Genomic DNA, 24993 nt, shown 5'->3' on the forward strand with positions numbered 1-24993 from the left:
CAATGCCAATGGACCTCAAAAGAAAGCTGGGGTAGCAATTCTCATATCAGACAAATTAGATTTTAAGCCAAAGACTGTAGTAAGAGATGTAAAGGGACACTATATCCTACTTAAAGGGTCCATCCAGCAAGAAGAGCTAACAAGTGTACATATCTATGCCCCCAACATGGGAGCAGCCAATTAATAAACCAATTAAGAAACAAAATAAAGAAATAGAGAGAGAGTAATACATTAATAGTAGGAGACCTCATCACCCCACTTTCAGCAATGCCGGGTCACAAATCAGGTCTCAACCAATACCAAAAGATTGAGATTATCCCCCGCATATTTTCAGACCACAAGCTGTGAAACTGGAACTCAACCACAAGAAGAAATTTGGAAGGAACTCAAACCCGTGGAAGTTAAAGAGCATCTTGGTGAAGAATGATTGGGTCAACCAAAAAATTAAAGAAGAACTTAAACATTCATGGAAAGTAATGAAAGTGAAAACACATCAGTCCAAAACCTATGGGTTACTGGAAAGAGAATTCTAAGGGGGAAATACATAGCCAACCAAGCCTGTCTCAAAAAAAAGAAAAAATTAGAAAAATGCCAAATGCACAAGCTACCTTACACCTAAAGGACCTGGAGAAAGAACAGCAAATAAAGTCTAAAGCAAGCAGGAGAAGAGAAATAATAAAGATATAATAAAGATTAGAGCAGAGATCAATGAAATAGAAATCAGAAAAACAGTAGAACAGATCAATGATAGTAGAATCTGGTTCCTTGGAAGAATTAATAAGATCGATAAACTACTGGGTAGACTTATCCAAATGAAAAGGGAAATGACTGAAATTAAGGAAATGATGCATGAAAGAAGAGAGATCACAACTAACACCAAAGAAATAGAAACAATTATTAAAATTTATTACCGGCAACTATATGCCAACAAATTAAGCAATTTGGAAGGAATGGATGCCTTCCTGAAACTTACAAACTACCAAGACTGAAACAGGAAGAAAGAGACAATCTGAACAGACCAATAACCAGTAAGGAAGTTGAAGCAGTAATCAAAATCCTCCCAAAAAACAAGAGTCCAGGGCCAGATGGCTTCCCAGGGGAATTCTACCAAACACTTAAAGAAGAAATAATACCTGATCTCCTGAAGCTGTTTCAGAAAATAGAAATGGAAGGAAAATTTCCAAACTTGTTCTATGAGGCCAGCATTTCCTTTATTACAAGCAGACAAAGACCCCATCAAAAAGGATAATTACAGACCAAATGTAGTGAAAAGAAGCTGCATGTGCACCCCAGTATTCATAGCAGCAATGTGCACAATAGCCAAACTGTGGAAGGAGCCAAGATGCCCTTCAACAGAAGAATGGATAAAGAGGATGTGGTTCATATATACAATGGAATACTACTCAGCCTTCAGAAAGGATGTATACCCACCATTTGCATCAAACTGGTTGGAACTGGAGGGGATTATGCTAGGTGAACTAAGTCAAGCAGAGAAAAATAATTATCATATGGTTTCACTCATATGTGAAACATAAGGAATAACACAGAGGATCACAGGGGAAGGGAGGGAGAACTGAAAGGGAAGAATTCAGAGAGGGAGAAAAACCATGAGAAACCCTGGACTCTGGGAAAGAATCTGAGTGTTATAGAAGGGAGTAAGGGAATGAAGTACCTGGGTGATGGGTATTAAGGGGGGCATGTGTTGTAATGAGCACTGGGTTTTATATGCACCTAATGAATCATTCAACACTACAGCGAAAATTTATGAAGTAATATATGCTGGCTAACTGAAAATTAAAAAAAGAACTGTCAAGATCATGAAAAACAAGGAAAATCTGAGAAATTGTCACAACCAAGAGGAGCATAGGAGACATGCTACATATAATGACTACTGTATATTTTGTGGGATCCTAGAACAGAAAAAGGACTAGAGGTAAGAACAAAGGAAGTGTGAATAAAGTGTAGACTTTAGCTAATACTAATGTGTCAATATTGGCCATTAATTTTACTTAATGTACCATAATAATGTAAGATGTTAATAATATGAGAAACTGCATGTGCTGCCTATGGGAACCCATGTACTATCTTTGTAACTTTTCCATGAATCTAAAATAAGTTTATTTTAGGTGTGCCTGGGTGGCTCAGTTGGTTAAGCAACAGACTCTTGATTTTGGTTCAGGTCATGATCTCAGGGTCGTGAGATCGAGCCCTGGGTCAGGTTCTGCAGTGGGCATGGAGCCTGCTTAAGATTCTCTCTCTCTCTCTCTGCCCCTCCCTCTCTCTCTCTTTGTCTGTAAGGAAAAAAAAAACCTAAATTATGTTTATTTTTAAAAAATAGTCTGTGTCTCCTGGGTGGCTCAGCCAGTTAAGTGACTAACTTCAGCTTAGGTCATAATCTCAGGGTCCTGATATCTAGCCTCATGTCCTCTCCATGTTCAGCAAAGGGTCTGCTTGTCCCTCTGCCCCTCCCTCCGCTGCTCATACTTTCTTTCAAATAAATAAATGAAATCCTTTAAAATTTTAAAAATTAAAAAAATTACAAATTTTTCAATCACCCAGTTAAAATCTGAGCTGTATCTTTTGGGGAGTCTTCTACGCCTACACACACACACACACACACACACACACACACACACACACACTCCCATCTACCTGATGGACCTTCCAGAATTTATTTAATGAATCCTCAGTCACCAGTCACTCATGTAGTTTTCAGTTTTTCACTATTATAATTAACAATTCAGTGAACATTATTGTATCTACATATTATTTGTACATATCACTGATTATTTCTTTAGGGCCACTGAGTCACAGATCAGTTCAGTTTTTAGGTCCTAAAGGCAGACAGTGTGATAGTGGAACAATTATCTGTCACCTTCTATTGGGTTAAAGTGTGTGAGTAGGATCATTACTCTAGATTTTCAGTGATGACACATTTTCTAATTAAGGGGTTTGAAGTATTATTTAACAAAAAATTGGTACCTAAGGGGCACCTGGGTGGCACAGCGGTTGGGCGTCTGCCTTCGGTTCAGGGTGTGATCCCGGCGTTGTGGGATCGAGCCCCACATCAGGCTCCTCAGCTATAAGCCTGCTTCTTCCTCTCCCACTCCCCCTGCTTGTGTTCCCTCTCTCGCTGGCTGTCTCTCTCTCTGTCAAATAAATAAATAAAATCTTAAAAAAAAAAATTGGTACCTGAATTTTGAACAACCTAAAATTATTGAAATTTAAATAATCAGTTATGATTTTTGTAGTGCCTTAGTATTTATAACTATTTTTTTCATCTTCTTTTCTTCTATTTTGATTTTTCTGAACTGTCACTGCTCAGATTAGACTCCAATGTTAATAGAAAACTATTTGCTTTAACCACCATATTTTTTCCTTCCCTCCAACTTGTACCCAAAACAAAGAATAATTACTTCTTGCACGTTCCAGACAATTATCAGTATTTTTCTCCTGAATGAATAGACTTTGTACAAAGCCAAAGAGGGATGAGCAGTTTCTGGGAGACCCATTACCTTTCTCAACACACTAGGCCACCTTTTGATTTGTACCAGATAGAACCCCAGAGATCTGAAATTGATGAATAGTTTAATCTCTTCATATTGATAATATTGGGCTTATACATTTTTATTATTGTGTATATTTCCTGTTTTATTCACTAAAACAGTGCTTTTTATCCTGAATATCTCATAGACTTCATATGTTAATATAGATCTCACATACTGGTTTTGGTTGCTCCACAAAATACTAGTAAAAATAGCCACATCTCTTAATATTTGAATTAAATGTCCAAGTACCAATATTCTATGTTAGGGGAATAAAAGCCAGTATCTTCCTCTGGGCTGTCACTGTACCATGAATTTTCTAAAACCCTAAATTATAGACATATATGGGTTTAAAGACTCCAAAACACAGCAAGAATAGTTTGGCATTTGGTCCCTGCTATGTGGTGTCACCGTTAGGAATGGCTCCACCTTCTTTTTTTTTTTAAGTTTTTATTTAAATTCCAGTTAGTTAACATACAATGTAATATTAGTTTCAGGTATAGGACTTGGTTGGTCCAGTCTGTCCTGACTCCTTCAGACATTGAACCAGGCCACTGGGATCCTCAGAGCAGGCTTCCCATTCCTCAGTACTTTCCAGACCTCAACAGCTACCTGCGGGATACTAACTATCCTGGAGCTCTGGGCCAAAACAGGGCCCAACATTCTTCTGTTCACTCTTTCTAGATAAGGACTGTGTCTCTTTCTCTTCCTAAGAATAAACATTCACAGAGGTTGGGCATTTTCTTTCCTTTTCAACTTTCAAAAATTAAGATATCTGATTTCAACTATTTTTTACAGATACAGGTTCCTCACTTGACCCTCTCTCTTTCAGTAAAACTTCTTTCTTTCTCTCACACAAAAGGTTTCATTATTTTCTGCTTCTACAACCTAGGAGATCTTGGGCCCTGCACATGTACCTGTAAATAAAGCTATTTTCTGAGAGTCTAGACAACCTGATGCTTCTCCTCATCTAAGAAGAGAGTGAAGGCTATGTGTAGATCACATATTGGGTCACAAATTAGGTCTCAATTAATACCAAAAGATTTAGATTATATCCTGGATATTTTCAGACCACAATGCTTTGAAACTGGAACTCAAACACAAGAAATTTGGAAGGAAATCAAACACTTGGAGGTTAAAGAGCATTCTGCTAAGAAACGAATTGGTCAACCAGGATATCAAAGAACATAAAAAATTCGTGTAAACTAATGAGAATGAAAACACATCTGTTCTAAACCTTTGGGATACAGCAAAGGTGGTCCTAAGAGGGAAGTACATTGTAACTAATACAAGCCTCGCTCAACAAAAATTTAGAAAACTCCCAAATGCACAAGCTAACCTTACACCTAAAGGACCTGGAGAAAGAACAGAAAATAAAGCCTAAACCAAGAAGGAGAAGAGAAATAATAAAGATTAGAAGAAATCAATGAAATAGAAACCAGAAGAACATTAGAACAGATCAACAAAACTAAAATCAGGTTCATTGAAAAAATTAATAAGATTGGTAAATCTCTAGCCAGACTTATCCAAAAGAGAAAGGACCCAAATTAATAAAATCATGAATGAAAGGGGAGAGATCATGACCAACACCAAGGAAATTCAGACAATTTTAAGAATCGAGCAACTATATGCCAACAAGTTAGGCAATATGGAAGAAATGGTTGCATTCCTGGAAACTTATAAACTACCAAGACTGAAACAGGAAGAAATAAACAATCTGAACAGACCAATAATCAGTGAGGAAACTGAAGCAGTAATCAAAAACCTTCCCCAAAACAAGAGTCCAGAGCCAGATGGCTTCCCAGGGGAATTCTACCAAACATTCAAAGAAAAATCATAACTATTCTACTGAAGCTGTTTCAAAAAATAGAAATAGAATGAAAGCGTCCAGACTCATTCTATGAGGCCAGCATTACATTGATCCCAAACCACACAAAGACTGCATCAAAAAGGAGAATTACAGACCAATATCCCTAATGAGCATGGATGCCAAAATACTCACCAAGATACTAGCCAATAGGATACAACAGTACATTAAAATGATGATGCACCACAACCAGGTGGGATTTATTCCTGTGATGCAAGGATGGTTCAACATTCGCAAATCAATCAACATGATAGAGCACATTAGTAAAAGAAACGACAAGAACTATATGATCCTCTCGATCGTTGCAGAGAAAGCATTTGACAAAATACAGCATTCTTTCCTGATTAAAATTCTCCACAGTGCAGGTATAGAGGGAACATATCTCAATATCATAAAAGCCATCTATGAAAAGCCCACAACGAATATCATTCTCAATGGGGAAAAACTGACAGTGTTTCCTTTAAGGTCGGGAATATGACAGGGATGCCCACTCTTGCCATTATTGTTCAACATAGTACTAGAAGTCCTAGTCTCAGTGAACAGACAACAAAAAGAAATAAGAGGCATTTAAATTGGCAAAGAAGTCAAACTCCTTCTCTTTGCAGATCACTAAGATACTTTATGTGGAAAACCCAAAAGACTCTACCCCCAAATTACTATAACTCATACAGCAATTCAGCAACATGGCAGGATACAAAATCAATGCACAGAAATCAGTTGCATTTCTATACATTGTAACAATGAGACTGAAGAAAGAGAAATTAAGGAATCGGTTCCATTTACAATAGCGCCAAAAGCCGTAAGATGCCTAGGAATAAACCAAACCAAAGAGGTAAAGGATCTATACTCTAGGAACTACAGAACATTTATGAAAGAAATTGAGGAAGATGAAAAGAGATAGATAAACATTCCATTCTCATGGATTGGAAGAATAAACATCGTTAAAATCTCTACGCTGCCTGGAGCAATTTACACATTCAATGCAATCCTTATCAAAATACCATTGACATTTCTCACAGAGCTGGAACAAACAATCTTAAAATTTGTATGGAACCAGAAAAGACCCAGAATTGCCAGGGGAATGTTGGGAAAGAAAACCAAAGCTGGGGGCATCACAGTGCCTGACTTCTAGCTCTATTACAAAGCTATGATCCTCAAGGCAGCATGGTATTGGCACAAAAATAGACATATAGATCAATGGAACAGAATAGATAGCCCAGAAATGGACCCTAAACTCTATGGTCAACTAATCTTTGACAAAGCAGGAAAAAACATCCAATGGCAAAAAGACAGTCTTTCCAATAAATGGTGCTGGGATAATTGGGCAGCCACATACAGAAAATGAAACTGGACCATTCTCCTATTCCATACACAAAGATGAACTGGAAATGGATGAAAGACCTCAAGGTGAAACAGGAATCCATCAAAATCCTAGAGGAGAACATAGGCAGTAACCTCTTTGACATTGGCCACAGTAACTTCTTTCAAGACATGTCTCCAAAGGCAAGGGAAACAAAACCAAAAATGAACTTTTGGGACTTCATCAAGATAAAAGCCTTGTGCACAGCAAAGTAAACAGTAAACAAAACAAAGACGTGACCCATGGAATGGGAGAAGATATTTGCAAATGACATTTCAGATAAAGGGCTGGTATCCAAGATCTCTAAAGAACTTCTCAAACGCAACACTCAAAAAAGAAACAATCAAATTAAAAAATGGGGAGAATACATGAACAGACTCTTCTCCAAAGAAGACATATAAATGGCAAACAGACACATGAAAAAATGTTGAACATCCCTAGCCATCAGAGGAAATACAAATTAGAACCACAATGAGATACCACCTTACACCAGTTAGAATGGCAAAAATTAACAAGACAGGAAACAACAAATGTTGGAGAGGATGTGGAGCAAGTGGAACCCTCTTACACTCTTGGTGGGAATGCAAACTGATACAGCCACTCTGGAAAATAGTGTGGAGGTTCCTCAAGATGTTAAGAATAGAGCTATCCTATGACCCAGCAATTGCACCACTAGGAATTTACCCCAAAGATAGAGATGTTGTGAAAAGAAGGGCCACATGCACACCAATGATCATAGCAGCAATACCCACAACAGCCAAACTGTGGGAGGAGCCAAGATGCCCTTTAACAGATGAATGGATAAAGAAGACGTGGTTCATATATATGATGCAATATTACTTAGCCATCAGAAAGGATGAATACCCATCATTTGCATCAAACTGGATGGAACTGGAGGAGATTATGCTGAGTGAAATAAGTCAAGCAGAGAAAGACAATTATCATATGGCCTCACTTACATGTGGAACATAAGGAATAGCATGGAGGACATTAGGAGAAGGAAGAGAAAAATGAAGGGGGGGGAATCAGAGGGGAGATGAACCATGAGAGATTCTTGATTCTGGGAAACAAACACAGGGTGTCGGAGGGAAGGGGATTGGGGGGATGGGTTAGCCTGGTGATGGGTATAAGGAGGGCATGTATTGCATGGAGCACTGGGAGTTATATGCAAACAATGAATCATGGAACACTACATCAAAGCTAATGAAGTACTGTATGGTGACTAAGATAACAAAATAAACATAAATCAATAAATCAATAAAATAAAAATTTAAAAAAATTAAAAACAACCCCATAAAAAGACAACCTTAAAAGCAGTAAAAACAAAAACATGGCTTTAAAAAAAATTGGGTAAAATCAGCACAGGGGGGACTAGCCAAGAAAAAAAAAAAAGAAGAAGAATGACTGAAATATAAAGATCACTCGTAAACCAAGACTTAGCCAATCTAGCTAGATTAGTCAGGCTGAATGTGACCTCCCTTAGGGGGTGTGCTCAAACAGCTGGCCAATCAATAATGCCATGCTCATACTGAGGCCAGGGAATCAAATGCTTGATTTGTGTAAATAAGGCCAGAGTCAGTAGGAAGCAAAAAACAAAACAAAATAAAACACCAGCTAGTTTAAGTATAAATGGATTTTGTCTTTATTGTGGGATAATAATTCTTGCTGTTATTTTCTAAAATGCTTTGTTTGACCATCATTTTAGCAATTGTTCCAACTGACTGCTGCATTTTGTGGAGCACTAATGGTTATTACATTGTGCTCCATGGCAGGATGATATAGAAAGCCGTTGCTATATTGCATGAAGCACTGAGTGTTATATGCAAATAATGAATCATGGAACGCTACATCAAAAACTAAGGATGTACTGTATGGTGACTAACATAACATAATAAAAATTATTATTAAAAAATAAATAAAAATAGGGGCGCCTGGGTGGCACAGCGGTTAAGTGTCTGCCTTCGGCTCAGGGCGTGATCCCGGCATTGTGGGATCGAGCCCCACATCAGGCTCCTCCGCTATGAGCCTGCTTCTTCCTCTCCCACTCCCCCTGCTTGTGTTCCCTCTCTCGCTGGCTGTCTCTATCTCTGTCAAATAAATAAATAAATAATCTTTTAAAAAAATAAATAAATAAAAATAAAAAGAACAAGGCTAACTGTGCTATAACTTTTAACATGGAAAAAAAAAACCAAGAAAAAAAGAAAAAAAAAAAAGCCATTGTTTAGTACACACTTAAGTCCAAATTCCCCCTGGTCTAAAAATCACCTTCAAATACAAGTGGAAAATGCAGAGAGCATTTGCAAAGAAAGCTGTTGCTTCAAGGAATGTGTTTCATTACTAATTTGGAAAAATCTCACATTTGGTGCATTGAAGCTAGAAAATGAACTAGTAACGTTTTGGCAGGTGGTAAGGAGCACAAGTAGGCTCGTTTTCATTTTCTACTAAATATCCCATGAATAATTAATGTTGTTTTGCTTTTCATATTTACTGAACACATTGGTTTCAGAAAGAATAACCAAAACTTTTCAAACATGTTCTAGATTCTCCTATTATGATGAATAATTTAACTTTGTTTTTATATTGAAAGAGTATTAAACTGAGGCAGGTTTTTAAATCAATATTTAAGATTCTGCTGTAGTCTATGGCTCTGCCAAATTAAAAAATATATATATAAACATGGTGTTCACAAATAAAATATGATTTCTTTAACCTAAAATATAGAATGTGACTGTAGATGCATAAGTGCTGGTTGTGTTAATGCAACGTGTGTTAATGCCAAAAGAGATCATAGTGGAAGAGATGAGGGGTTTGGCAGAGACTGGGGTCCTGACCAATTTTGTTTAGCAAGAGGCAGGTTTCAATAGAATTTTGGTTGGAGAGAAGCAGTGTGGATTTGCAAAGTGGACACTTACTGCCCAGCAAACTGCAAGCCCAGGAAGAAAGCAAAAATACTCTAAAACTGTGTTGCTTGGAATAAAGGAATCAAGACACAAAAAAGCAGATAGGACAGAAGCAGCAGAGGGTTTTGAATTGGTGCAAGCCAGACCACAGCAAGTGGAGATTATTACCTGCATTCTTTAAGCTGAAGAACACTCTCACCTGAAATATTTGGATCATTGAGGTCAGTTAACAGAGGGTCACTGTGAAGTGTTAATGAAATGAGTTTTGTTTCTTCTGTCACTTAAAGTTGTCTACAAGCAATACCTAAGTTGGAACAACAGGGGCATTTGAATATAGTATAACTTATGACACGTACAGGTCTCTGAGAAAGACACTGAACCAATAAGCAAATAATACATATCAGTTTTTGTTGCAATTTGGGTTGGGGTGGGGGATGAATTGTCTGGTTTCTTACATATCTTGTTACCCTTACTATTTAAGGGATGCAGGTGTGGCAGTTAAGAGGTGTCTTGAGTGCACACCTGCCCAGCGTATGGCACTGGGCAGTTACCTAAATTATCTGGGTGGTTTCCGCAGTTGTAATGGGGAGAATAACATCACCTGCCTACGGGGTTGTTGTAAGAATTAAATGAGTTAATATGTGTGGAGTGCTGAGAATGGTGTCCAGTACACAGTAAAACTCAGAAATACCTATTAGTGTCATCATCCTCTTCAACCAAGAATGGAGTTGCACACTGGCAGCAGGAAGATGGTGGCAGAGTAGGAGAACCCAAGCTCACTCACAAATACACCTAGATAACTATCAGATCATCCTAAATAGCCCAGAAATCAACCTGAAGACTGACAGAACAAACTCCACAACTAAAGGGAGATAAGAGACCACATCAAAGAAGGTAGGAAGTGCAGAGACATGGTTTAGTGTAGAAACAGATCATGGCTGCTGTGGAGGGAAGGGGGAGGCATGGTAGCAGAGAAGGGTGAGAGACATAGAGGAGCACACAGGGGAAATACACAAGGAGAACATTTCCCCATAACCACTGGCATAGAAAATGAGACAGGCTGAATTTCATGAGTTCTTACAACCAGTGAAGCTTAAAGCCTGGAGTTTTAAAAGTCAGCAGGCTTGGCTTGGATAGACCCCAGAGGTCAATGTGCTGGTCTTGGAGAGAAGAGAGGCAAACAACCTGGGAGTGGGGAGCATGGAAACAGTTATCTGAAGAGTGCCTGGGGTACAGGGGTGGGTGGAGGGGAATGGGGAATATTTGCTCTTCTCAGAGCAGGCCTCTAAGAGGCAGCATTCATGGAGACACTTCTCTGGAACAAAGGACCTGGCTGGAGGCATTTTCCCCTTAACATAAACACAGAGCCACCTGTGGAAAGCAGCACAGTGCCCAAAGTGGCTGCCTAACTTTACACTTAACCCTGCATTCCTGTGCACTGATGAAATTGCCCTTCTCAGTCACACTTACCTCAGTCCCAATGTGGTAGTCCCTCCCCCAGAAGACCAACACAAATCCCTGCTCACACCAACTCTTCCAACCAATGAGTTCAGCAGGGTGTGAGTCCCAATGGATATGGTACTTAGATCAGAGCACACCTAATTAAAACTCACCACGTTCAGACCAGGGACCAAACACTGCTCTCAGTAGGCAAGTAGACCCTCTGCAGATGACTGCCCAGGATACACCAACTAAAACACAACAGCAGAACACACATAGCACACATTGAAGACACTCCCTGGAGTGCCAGGCCTTGGGTACTACATGACATCTTCTTCATAAGGCCATTACTTTTAGGAGCAGGAGACATAACCAGCTTTTCTGAAACACAGACACAGATAGAGACTTAGACAAAATGAGAAGACAGAGGAATTTATCCCAAGTGAAAAAACAAAATTAGACCAGGGCCAGAGAGGCATACATGGGTGGCTCAGTCAGTTAAGCATCTGATTCTTGATTGAAGGTCAGGTCATGATCTCAGGGTTATGGGATTGAGCTCCCTGTTGGGTTCTGCACTCAGTGCAGAGTCTGCTTAAGATTCTCTCTGCTTCTCCCTCTTCCCCTCTTCCTGCTCACACACACTCAAATAAATAAATAAATAAATAAATAAATAAATAAATAAAATCTTAAAAAAAAAATAAGACCAGGGCCAGATATCTGAGCAAAACAGATAAAAGTAATGTGCCTGATGGAGAATTTAAAGCAACAATTATAAGGATACTCACTGGACTTGAGAAAAGAATGGAAGACATCAGATAGACCTTTACTGCAGAGATAAAAGTTAAAAAAAGAATCAATCAGAGATAAGTGATGTAATAAATGAAATTAGAACTATTTTGATGCAATGAACAGCAGGCTGGAAGAAGCAGAGGAATGAATTGATTACCTAGGAGACAAAGTAATAGAAAGCAAAGAAGCTGAACAAAAGACAGAGAGAAATTATGCAAAGTGAAAATAGACATAGGGAATTCAGTTACTTCATCAAATGTAATAATATTCATATTATAGGAGACTCAGAAGAAGAAGATAGAGAAAAGGGGGCAGATAATCTATTTGAAAAAATACTTCCCTAATCTGGGAAAGGTAACAGATATCCAGATCCAGGAGGCACAGAGAACTCCCACCAAAATCAACAAAAGCAGACCCACACCAAGACATGTTGTAATTAAATTTACAAAATACAGTGATAAAGAAAAAAAATCTTAAAAGCAGGAATGCCGGAGAAGTCATTAACTTACAAGAGAAAACCCATAAGGCTAGCAGGAAATTTTCAACAGAAACTTAGCAAGCTGGAAGAGAGGGGTATGATATATTCAAAGTGCTGAATAGGAAAAATATACAGCCAAGAATACTCTATCCACCAAGGATATCATTCAGAATAGAAGGAGAGATAAAGAATTTCCCAAACAAAAACTAAAGGAGTTCATGGCCACCAAATCAGCCCTGCAAGAACTATTAAATGGGACATTTTGAGTGCAAAGAAAAGACCAAAAATAAAATATGAAATACCTAAATCATGGGGAGGAAAGAAGAAAAAAATGGGTTCAAACTTAAATGACCATCAACTTAATATAGACTGCTGTATGCAGAAGAGTTTATATACAAACCTAATGATAACCATATATCAAAAACCACTAATAAACATGAAAAGAATAAAGAGAAAGAAATCCAAATATATCACTAAAGAAAATCAGCAAAACATGAAAGAAAGACAAGAAAGGATCAGAGAAAATCTCCAGAAACAACCAGAAAACAAGTAATAAAATGACAATAAATACATATCTATCAATAATTACTTTTAATGTAAATGAACTAAATACCCCAATCAAAAGACATAGGGTGTCAGAATGAAAAAAAAAACAAGACCCATTTTATATTCTGCCCACAAGAGATTCATTTTAGTCATAAAGACACCTGCAGATTGAAAATGAGGGTATGGAGAAACATTTATCATGCAAAGGGAAGTCGAAAGAAAGCTGGAGTAGGAATACTTATATCAGACAAACTAGACTTTAAAACAAAGACTGCAACAAGAAACAAAGAAGAGTACTATATAATAATAAAGGGGACAATCTAACTAGAAGATATAACAATCATAAATACTTATGCACTCAACATGAGAGCACACAAATACATAAAACAATTAATAATAGACATAAAGAAACTCATTGATAATAATACAATAATAGTAGGGGACTTTAACACCCCACTTACATCAATGGACAAATATCTAAACAGAAAATCAATAAGGAAACAATGGCTTAGAATGACACATTGGACCAGATAGATTTAACAGATATATTCAGAACAATCTGTTCTGAACATCCAAAAACAGTGAATACACATTCTTTTCAAGTGCACATGGAACATTCTCTATACTAGATCACATATTAGCCCATAAACGAAAACAACTCAAGAATAGTGAAGTCATACTATGCATCTTTTCTGACCACAACACTAGGAAACTAGAAATCAACTATGAGGAAAAATCTTGGAAGACCACAAATACATGGAGGTTCAACACTTGCTATTAAACAATGAATGGGTCAACCAGGAAATAAAAAAAAAGAAATTAAAAATTACATGGAAACAAATGAAAATGAAAACAAAATGGTCCAAAATCTTTGGAATGCAGCAGAAGCCATCCTAAGAGGGAAGTTTATAACAATACAAGAACTCAAGAAGCAAGAAAAATCTTAAATAAACAACATAACCTTACACCTAAAAAGGCTAGAAAAAGAACAACAGATGAAGCCTATAGCCAGGAGAAAGAGGGAAATAATAAGGATTACAGCAGAAATAAATGATAGAGAAACTAAAACACAAAACAGTAGCAATACAACAGATTGATGAAATTAGGAGCTGGTTCTTTGAAAAAATAAATAAAATTGATAAAGCCAGACGTTAAAAAAAAAAGAAAGAAAGAAAGAGAAAGGATCCAAATAAATAAAATCATAAATTAAAGGAGAAATAACAAACACCACCACAGAAATACAAACAATTATAAGAAAATATTATGAAAAACCATATGGCAACAAATTGGACAACCTAGAAGAAATGGATAAATTCCCAGAAACATATAACCTGCCAAAACTGAAACAGGAAGAAATAGAAAATGTGAACAGACTGATTACTGGGAAAGAAATTGAATCAGTGACAATAATTAATAATAATAATAATAATAATAATAAAAACTTCCAGCAAACAAAAGTTCAGGACCAGATGGCTTTACAGGTGAATTCTACCAAAGATTTAAAGAAGAGTTAATACCTATTCTCCAACTATCCCAAAAAATAGAAAAGGAAGGAAATCTTCCAATTCATTACTCTGATACCAAAACCAGATGAAGACACACTGAAAAAGAGAACTACAGGCCAATATACATGATGAACACAGATGCAAAAATCCTTAAAAAAAAACAACAACTAGCAAATCAAATCTAACAATATTTTTTAAAAAGTCATTCATGACAATATGGTGGGATTTATTCCTGGGTTGCAAGTGTTGTTCAATATTCACAAATCAATCAATGTGACACACCACATTAATAAAAGAAATCGACAGATGCAGGAAAAACATTTGACAATGTACAGCATGCATTCATGATAAAAATCCTCAACAAAGTAGGTTGAGAGGAAACATACCTCAACATAACAAAGGTCGTATATGAAAAACCCACCGCAATCTCATCTTCAATGGGGAAAAACTGAGAGCTTTTCCCCTAAAGTCAGGACAAGATAGGAATGTCCACTTTCACCACTGTTATTTAACATAGTACTGGGAATCCTTGCCACAGCAATCAGACAACAAAAAGAAATAAAAGGCATCCAAATTGGCAGGGAAGAAGTCAAACTTTCACTATTTACAGATGATGTGATATGATACATAGAAAACCCTAAAGACTCCACCAAAAAAGTGCTAGGACTGATAAGTAAATTCAGTAAAGTCACAGGATACAAAATCAATGTACAGAAATCTGTTGCATTTCTATACAACAATAATGAAGTAGCAGAAAGAGAAATTGAGGACTCAATTCCACTTACAATTGCACCAAAAACAATAAGACACTTAGGAATAAACATAACCAAAGAAGGGAAAAATCTGTACTCTGAAAAAAAACACTAATGAAAGAATTTGAAGATGACACAAAAAATGGAAAGACATTCCATGCTCATGCATTGGAAGAGTGAATATTGTTAAAATGTCTATATTACCCAAAGCAATCTACACATTTAATGCAATTCCCATCAAAATACCAACAGCATCTTTCACAGAACTAGAAAAAACAATCCTAAAATTTGTGTGGAACCACAAAGACCCTAAACAGCCAAAGCAATCTTGAAAAAGAAAAGAAAAGCTGGAGGCACCACAGTTCCAGACTACAAGTTACATTACAAAGTTGTAGTGATCAAAGCAGTATGATACTGGCACAAAAACAGATACATAGATCAATAGAACAAAATAGAAAATGCTGAAATAAACCTATAATTATATGGTCAATTAATCTTTGACAAAGCAGGAAGGAATATCCAATGGGAAAAAGACTGTCTCTTCAACAAATTGTGTTGAGAAAACTACTCAGCACATGCAAAAGAATGAAACTGGATCATTTTCTTATACCATACACAAAAATAAATTCAAATGGGATAATGATCTAAATGTGAGACAGGAAATCATTAAAACCCTAGAAGAGAAGACAGGCATTAATTTCTTTGTTACTGACCATAGCAACTTCTTTCTAGATACGTCTCCTGAGGCAAGGTAAAGAAATCAAAAGTAAACTATTGGGACTTCATCAAAATAAAAAGCTTCTGCACAGTGAAGGAAATAATCAACAAAACTCAAAGGGAACCTACAGAATGGGAGAAGATATTTGCAAATGACATATCTGATAAAGGGTTAGTATCCAAAATGTATAAAGAACTTATAAAACTCAACACCAAAAAAATAATAATCCAGTTAAGAAATGGACAGAAGACGTGAACAGACATTTTGCCAAGGAAGACACATGAAAAGATGCTCACCATCACTCATCATCAGGGAAATATAAATCAAAACTACAATGAGATACCACCTCAGAATGGCTAAAATCAACAACACAAGAAACAACAGGTGTTGGTGAGGTTGGGGAACTCTCTCATACTTTTGGTGGGAATGCAAAGTGATGCAACCTCTCTGGAAAATAGTGTGGAGTTTCCTCAAAGAGTTAAGAACAGAACTATCCTATGATTCAGCAATCACACTACTGGGTTTTCACCCAATACAAGAACACTAAATCAAAGAATACATGCACTCCTATGTTTAAGTCCCCATTATTTACAATAGCCAAATTATGTGAACACAAGTGTCCATCTATTGATGAATGGATAAAGAAGAAGTGATGTATATATACACAATGGAATATTACTCAGACATAAAAATGAATGAAATCATGCCATTTGCAATGACTTGGGTGGAGTTAGAGAACATAATGCTAAGTGAAGTGAAATCAGTCAGTCAGAGAAAGATGAATACCATATGATTTCACTCATAGGTAGAACTAAGAAAACAAAGTAGTAAAGGGACAAAAAGAAAGAGAGAAGCAAACCAGAAAATGGACTTTTAACTATAGAGAACAAACCAAAGTTTAGGAGAATGGAGGTAGGTGGGGGCCTGTGTTAAATAGGTGATGGGTGTTAAGGAGTACACTTGTGATGAGCACCTGGTGTTGTATGGAACTGTTGAATCACTATATCATACACCTGAAAATAATATTACATTGTATGTTAACTAACTGGAATTTAATTAAAAATTTTTAAAAATGACTTTGCACTCCACCTGTAGACCCTACCAACCAGATTGGCAGCAATTCATGAATTCACAGGAACAATGGCTGATTGAATGTCTGTTAAAGGTGACTCCATGGACTACACTATTTCAAATTCAAATGTCTATTCACATTCAGTACCCTCCTTGGATTTATAAGATTGGCAGCAGCAGATTATCAAGGCCTATTGGCTGAAGCTGGGTTTCAGAACCATCTCTTCCTAAGAAGTACCAGAATCTCTTTCAACATTTTTTTCTTTATCAGTTCTACCATTAAATGCATTCAAGATTGAAAATATATACCAAATACATTAAATTGGCTCTGGATGTGGGATCAAGGTGGTGAAGTAGGTAGATCTTGAGCACACCATGTCCCACAGATGCACAAAAATCTAATCTATATGTAGAACAGCTATCTCTGAAAATGAACGGAAGACCAGCAGAACAGATCATACACAACCAAAGATATAAAGAAAAAACCACATTGAAATGGGTAGGAGGGGCAGAGATGTGGTTTAGTCAGTATCCACAGACCAGAATGATAACCCACCAGTGGGAAGAATATCAGAACCATAGAGGCCCTCCCTGAGGAACAAGAAGTCCAAAACCCACAATGGGCTCTACAGTCCAAGGGACCTGCACTGGGAAGATGAACCTCCATAACATCTGACTCTGAAGCTATAGGGTTTATGTCTGGGAAATGCAGAGGGCAGTAGGAAATACAGACTTCACTCTTAAATGGCATGCCCATGATTTCACTTGCTCTGAGACTCAGCCCAGAGACATCAGTTTGAAAAACACCTGAGTTATACACAGGGATCCACTGACAAATATTAGGGATTGTGCCAGAGGAGCAGGGAGCTGTTGGAACATTCCCCAGGGACAGAAGTAATGATGGGCACTCATTTTTTTCTAGTTGGCCTAGCACTGACACCTGCTGTGCTAGCACTGCTTGTCCTGACCCAGAATTCCCCTGTGGACTTGCCCCATTTAACCCATCTGCCAGACGTAGGCCCCTGCCAAACGGCTCACTGCCTTACCACTGTCAGCAGATGACCTCAGCCTTCACCAGAGCCCATCCCAAGTAGCTCATGGCACCACCACACCTGGTGGATGCCCTCAGCCAGAATCAGAGCTTCTCCCAAGTGACTTCCTGTCCTACCAGTCCAACAAGTACCCTCAGCAAGCAACAGAGCTCCTCCACCTCCAAGCACCCCCATCCAGGGAAGCCAGCACTGAACACCAGAATGCCTACAAGAGTCTCAGTCAGATTTCACAGCAAGCTGCACCAGAAGCCTATCCCACCCACCAGTGCACTCACTGCATTCCAGCTAGAAGGGTCAAGGGCCAACCCTGCTTACCATCATGCTTATAGCAGCCATGTCAAGACGTTGCAGGCAGCCATGCCAGGGAACAGCCCCACATACCAGTGAGTCTGCACTAATTGTGACCCAGCCACAACAAGAGGGTACTCACAGCCCATATGGCGGTCAGTCATAGGGCACCTGGTTCAGGTGACCAGACAGATTTGAGCTACTGAGCCTCACACATCACCTTCTGCATAAATGCACTCCTTTAAGGCCAGGAATCATAACTAATCAGTCATAACTGATTTACCTAATACATAGACATGAACAAAGAGTTAGACAAAATAAGGAAATAGAGGAATATGTTCCAAACAAAAGGATGACAAAACCCCACAAAAAGAGGTAAAGGAAACCTGATGATGAAAACAGACATCCAAGTTCAGGAATCACAGCCTGTCCAAAGTAAAATGAACCCAAAGGGAAGCATACCAAGATGCATTATAATCAAAATGTCAACAGTTAAAGATAAAGAGCAAATCTTAAAAGCGGCAAGAGAAAAACAACTAGTTATATACAAAGGATCCCCCATAAGACTATAAGCTGATTTTTCAGCAGAAACTGAAAGCTAGAAGGGAGTGTCATGATATACTGTAAGTGATGAATGAAAAAATTTGCAATAAAGAATATTGTACCTGGAAAGATTATCACTCAGAATTGAAGAGAAATAGTTTTCCAGACAAGAAGAAGCTAAAGAATTTCATCACTGCTAAACCAGCCTTATAAGAAATGTTAAAGGGACTTCCTTAAACAGAAAAGAAAAGGCCATAACTAGAAATAAGAAAATTATGAAAGAAAAAATTTCACTGGTAAAGGTAAACATAGAGTAAATGTAGTGGATCAGCCATCTACATAGCTAGTATGTAAGTTAAAAGAGAAAAGTTATATAATCATCTAGATCTACAATACTTAGGTATAGACAAAATAATAAGATGTAAATTATGACATCAAAAACATAAAACGAGGGGAGATAAAAATGTAGTGCTTTTAGAATGCATTTGAACTTAAGTAACCATCAACTTAAAATAGACTGCTATATACATAGGATATTATATATGAACCTCATGGGAACCACAAACCAAATATCCATAATAGATACACAAAAGGTAAAGAGAAAGGAATACAAACACAACACTGAAGAAAGTCACCAAATCACAAAGGAAGAGAGCAGGAGAAGAAAAGAACAGAGAAGAACTACAAAAATAACCTGAAAACAATCAACAAATGGCAACAAGTACACATCTATCAATAATCTCTTTTCTTATTATTTTTTATTTTTTTACCTCATTTTTATTTATTTTTTTATTATGTTCAGTTAGCCACTGTATAGTATATCATTAGTTTTTGATGCACTGTTCAATGATTCATTAGTTGCATATAACTGGGTGTTATAAGAGCTCATCACAACATGTGCTGTCCTCAATACCCATCACCCAGCTATCTCATTTCCGCACATCTCCTCCCCTCTGAAACTCTCAGTTTGTTTCCTGGAGTCCAGAGTCTCTCATGGTTCATCTCCCTCTCTGATTCCCCCCCCCCCTTCAGTTTTCCCTCCCTTCCCTATGGTCTTCCATGCTATTCCTTGTGTTCCACAAATCAGTGAAACCATATGATAATCATCTTTCACTGATTGATTTATTTTGCTTAGCATATTCCCCTCAGTTCCCTCCATGTGGATGCAAATGGTGGGTGTTCATCCTTTCTGATGGTTGAGTAATATTCCACTGTATATATGGACCACATTTCTTTATCCATTTGTCTGTTGAAGGGCATCCTTCCACAGTTTGGCTATTGTGGACATTGCTGCTATGAACATTGGGATGCAGGTGCCCCTTCTTTTCACTACATTTCTATCTTTGGAGTAAATACCTAGTAGTGCAATTGCTGGGTCGTAAGGTAGCTCTATTTTTAACTATTTAAAGGACCTCCACACTGTTTTCCAAAGTGGCTGTACCAGCTTGCATTCCCACCAACACTGTAAGAGGGTTCTCCTTTCTCCTGATCCTCTCCAACATTTGTTGTTTCCTGTCTTGTTAATTTTTGCCATTCTAACTGGTGTAAGGAGGTATCTCATTGTGGTTTTGATTTGTATTTCCCTGATGGCTAGTGATGTTGAACATTTTTTCATGTGTCTGCTAGCTATTTGTATGTCTTCTTTGGAGAAGTGTCTGCTCACGTCTTCTGTCCATTTTTTGACTTAACTCTTTGTTTTTTGGGTGTTGAGTTTGAGAAGTTCTTTAGAGATCTTGGATACCATCCCTTTATCTGTAATGTCATTTCCAAATATCTTCTCTCATTCCGCGGATTGCCTCTTAGTTTTGTAGACTGTTTCCTTTGCTGTGCAGAAGGTTTTTATCTTGATGAAATAAATGTAGATGGACTAAATGTTCCAATCAAAAAACATAGGGTGACTTGACTGTATGGATAAACAAAACAATATCTACATACAGGAGACTCACTTCAGACCTAAAGACACACAGAGACCAAAAGTGAGGGGATGGAAAATATATTCCATGCAAACTGAAACAGAAAGAAAGCTGGGGTAGCAATACTTGTATCAGATTAAATAGATTTTAAACCAAAGAGTGTAACAAGAGACAAAGAAGATCTTTATATTATGATAAGGGATCAATCCAACAAGAGGATATAATCCTTGTAAATAGCTATGCACTCAGCATAGGGACATCTAAATAAATAAAGCAAATATTAACAGACATAAAGGGACAAATTGACAGCAATACAATAATAGTAGGTGACTTTAACAACCCACTTACATCAATAGATAAATCATCTAGACAGAAAATCAATAAGGAAACATTGGCCTTAAACAACCCATTAGACCAGGTAGATTCAATATGTACAGAGCATTCCATCTAAAAGTAGCAGAACACACATTCTTTTTAAGTGCACATAGAACATTCTCCAGAATAGGCCACATGTTAGGCTCAAAACAAGTCCCAGTAAATTTAAGAAGATTGAAATCATACCAAGCATCTTTTCTGACCACAATGGTATGAATCTAGAAATCAATTACAAGAAGGAAACGAACATGTGAAGGCTAAACAACATGCTACTTAACAACAAATGTGTCTATGAAAAAATAAAAAAGGAAATAAAAAAATACCTTGAGGCAGATGAAAATGGAAACACAACAGTTCAAAATCTATGGGATGCAGCAAAAGCAGTGCTAAGAGGAAAGTTTATAGCAATACAGGCCTACCTGGAGAAACAAGTAAAATCTCAAGCTTTCGCCAGAAGAAGACTTCTCAAAGTTGTTCAATTATGATCTAATCAGCCCCTTCTGCTTGAGGGAAACTGGACCCTTCTGGTGCCATAATTCAATTCCAACAATTTGAAATTATTGGGAGTCTCCAGAAATACCACTCTTGTGAGTTCTATTTTTGAAACAGAAATAATAACACGTATTTTGGGGATGGTACATCAATACTCTTGCCATTATGCCATTAGCTGTAGGGTTGGGCAGTAATCCAGAAAGACAAACAGTGAAACAGAAAGGACCTAAACATCTCATTAGTTCATTGAATCCAGGCACCACCTTCAGATCAAAGAAGTGTTACCTTTTTCTACACATGCCTTTCATTTCTTTTACTTCTTTTTATCATTTTAATCTATCTCATTTAATCTATTTCACACATAGTTGGATTCATTAGAAGAAGGATGGGACATAGAAAGGGGAGAGGACAAAGGACAATCTTTATTTTTATCTCTGGGCTTAAAATTCCACTAAAGATGTAGAGGAGTTAAGATGAGGGTCCAGTAAACTACTTTATTTAAATTACTACACCATCATATTTCATTGAAGCAATAGAGCTTTCTTAAAAATAATGTGACTTCATTTTTATTTTATTTAGACTATTTTTCAACTGATGTTACTATATATTCTTTAGGTGGCCTGGTAGTTTTTACCTCAGACCTCCAGCAAGTACTATAAAGAAGAAAAGATTCTGAAGAATCAATCAAGCTTCCTGTCAAGTCAAAGTAACACGCCTGTCTTAACCAGTGGTGGGAGAGATGAAGCACATTATTAATCTATATGAAAACATCAATGATACAGCAAGAAATAATTCAGACTGTCCTCATGTGGTTTTGCCAGAAGAGATATTTTTTATAATATCCATCATTGGGGTTCTGGAAAATCTGATGGTCCTTCTGGCTGTGATCAAGAATAAGAATCTCCAGTCACCCATGTACTTTTTCATTTGCAGCTTGGCCATTTCTGATATGTTGGGCAGCCTATATAAGATCCTGGAAAATATCCTGATCATGTTCAGAAACATGGGTTATCTCAAGCCTCGTGGCAATTTTGAAACCACAGCAGATGATATTATTGACTCCCTGTTCATCCTCTCCCTCCTTGGCTCCATTTTCAGCCTGTCCATGATAGCAGCTGACCGCTACCTCACAATCTTCCATGCTCTGCAATACCACAGCATTGTAACCATGCGCCGTGTCATTGTTGTCCTGATGGTCACCTGGATGGGCTGCATGGGCAGTGCCATTACCATGGTGATCTTCTCTCATCACATCCCCACAGTGATCACCTTCACATCACTGTTCCCTCTGATGTTGGTCTTTATCCTCTGCCTTTATGTGCACATGTTCTTGCTTGCCCGTTCCCATGCCAGGAAGATTTTGACACTTCCCAGAGCCAACATGAAAGGGGCCATCACACTGACCATCCTGCTTGGGGTCTTCATCTTTTGCTGGGCCCCCTTTGTCCTTCATGTCCTGTTAATGACATTTTGCCCAAATAACCCTTACTGTGCCTGCTACATGTCCCTCTTTCAGGTGAATGGCATGTTGATTATGTGCAATGCAGTCATCGACCCCTTTATATATGCCTTCCGGAGCCCAGAACTCAGGGATGCATTTAAAAAGATGATCTTTTGTAGCCGGTACCAGTAGAATTATTGGTCTCTGATATTAATAGCCATGTGGTTAATGCTGTCAAGTGACAGAATAACATGACACACCAACAAATTCTAATGCTTTCCAACCATCCTTTTCCTTCCTTAATGTGCACTAGAATCATGCCACTAACTAGGCTTTGTAATAGCTTAGTCCTGTGTGAAGAGTCTTGCTGTAGGTACAACTTTTATAAGTAGAGAGATAAAATAATGTACTAAAAAGAATGACAGAATACAAAACACAGGGGCGCCTGGGTGGCTCAGTTGTTAAGTGTCTGCCTTCAGCTTACGTCGTGATCCTGGTGTTCTGGGATCGAGCCCTGCACCAGGCTCCCTGCTCGGCGGGGAGCCTGCTTCTCCCTCTTCCACTCCCCCTGCATGTGTTCCCTCTCTCGCTGTCTCTCCCTCTCTCTGTCAAATAAATAAATAAAATCTTTTTTTAAAAAAGAATACAAAACACAGACAACAATACAAGTTTGAGAGGCTTGTGCTGAGGTAAAAACTTTTTCTTCTATAGATATATAGCAAGCCTATTGCTAGGGTTGCCTTTCCAAGCTGGAAGCCATTGTAATCAATTTCTACAAGTTAAAGTGCCAGGACGAGTACTCAGGACACAAACTACAATGTCTTTGTAAGCAAGCCAAAAGTGCCAATAAATTACTGCAAGTGAATTTGCCCATCCTGCACTACTGCACAAAATCCCTGCTCTCCCTCCCTCCTTCCTGTGTGCTCATTTTACTGTATGCCATCTCAAATATTTCTTTTCAATTTGTTTTTTTTTAAGTGGGCACCACACTGGGCATGGGGCTTGAACTCACGACTCTGAGATCAAAACCTGAGCTGAGATCAGGAGTCGGACACCCAACAGACTGAGCCACCCAGGTGCCCCATCTCAAATCTTTTTAAAAGCAGGTAGGGTATAAATTATAAATGTCAAATAAGCAGCTTTGCATTTCCAATAATAAAGGAAACTTGTCTGTTAGTCTTCTTTGCTCATGTAGTATTCTGCTGGCCTTAAAATTCTTTCCTGGTTAAAACTCTCATGCTTTAGAAGCATAAATTTCAGAGGAGGAAATAAAAATTTAATACATTTGGTTCCTATGTGGAAATAAATAAAGGGCAGAGGAAAACTGTAACTATTTGCAGAAAGTATAACCATTCTTTGTGTATTTGTTTGAATGTAGGCTTAAAAGAAAAGAGACTCCAAGCCCCAATATATAATTTGTAGAATAATTAGAGTGTGTGTGTGCATTTGTGTGTGTTTACCATGCTTTGGAACTATGGGGAAACTAAAACCAAAACACCACTTCCAGAACAGTGCTATTATTAAGGCCCAAGCCGTAGACTGATGAAGAACATGGTAACTCCTTCCACAGATGAGTCTAAGAGGCAGATGCAGTCCCTGGAAAATCTCATCCTACTGTCAGCCACAGGAAAGATACCAGATATTGAGAAGTGGCATCCCCAGTGACAATATAGAAATAAAATTGGTAAGTTCATCCATTTTTAATAGCTAAAAATAAAGCTTAAAAAAGAAGCAAATTCTGACCATAAGTCCTTGCTAAGTTGGAGAATAGCTTAAAGGGATGAGTGATGAGAGAGAAGAAAGAAGTAAGGTCTTTAAATCCACAGAGCAGGGCTCCTCGGGACTCACCAAGCATGGATGCATCTTCTGGAAGAGGCAATACTTGACCCTCTGGGGAGCTTTCTCTGAGCTGCCAAGA

General features: G+C 37.9%; 1 protein-coding gene across 1 annotated transcript; it reads left to right on the forward strand.

The window, feature by feature from the left end:
• Positions 1–22373: 22373 nt before the first annotated feature.
• MC2R (melanocortin 2 receptor) lies at positions 22374–23299 on the forward strand. Its single transcript, XM_008709983.1, has one exon. It carries the CDS (start codon positions 22374–22376, stop codon positions 23265–23267), a length of 894 nt encoding a protein of 297 aa, XP_008708205.1. The 3' UTR covers positions 23268–23299.
• The last annotated feature ends 1694 nt before the right edge of the window (positions 23300–24993 follow it).

The sequence above is a fragment of the Ursus maritimus genome, unplaced genomic scaffold (genome assembly GCF_017311325.1).
Source record: "Ursus maritimus isolate PB19 unplaced genomic scaffold, ASM1731132v1 scaffold_33, whole genome shotgun sequence".
Classification (NCBI taxonomy): Eukaryota; Metazoa; Chordata; class Mammalia; order Carnivora; family Ursidae; genus Ursus; species Ursus maritimus.

Bases quoted from the DNA above. Each gene is read 5' to 3' on its own strand.
- MC2R (XM_008709983.1), top strand. From the start codon at position 22,374: ATGAAGCACATTATTAATCTATATGAAAACATCAATGATACAGCAAGA.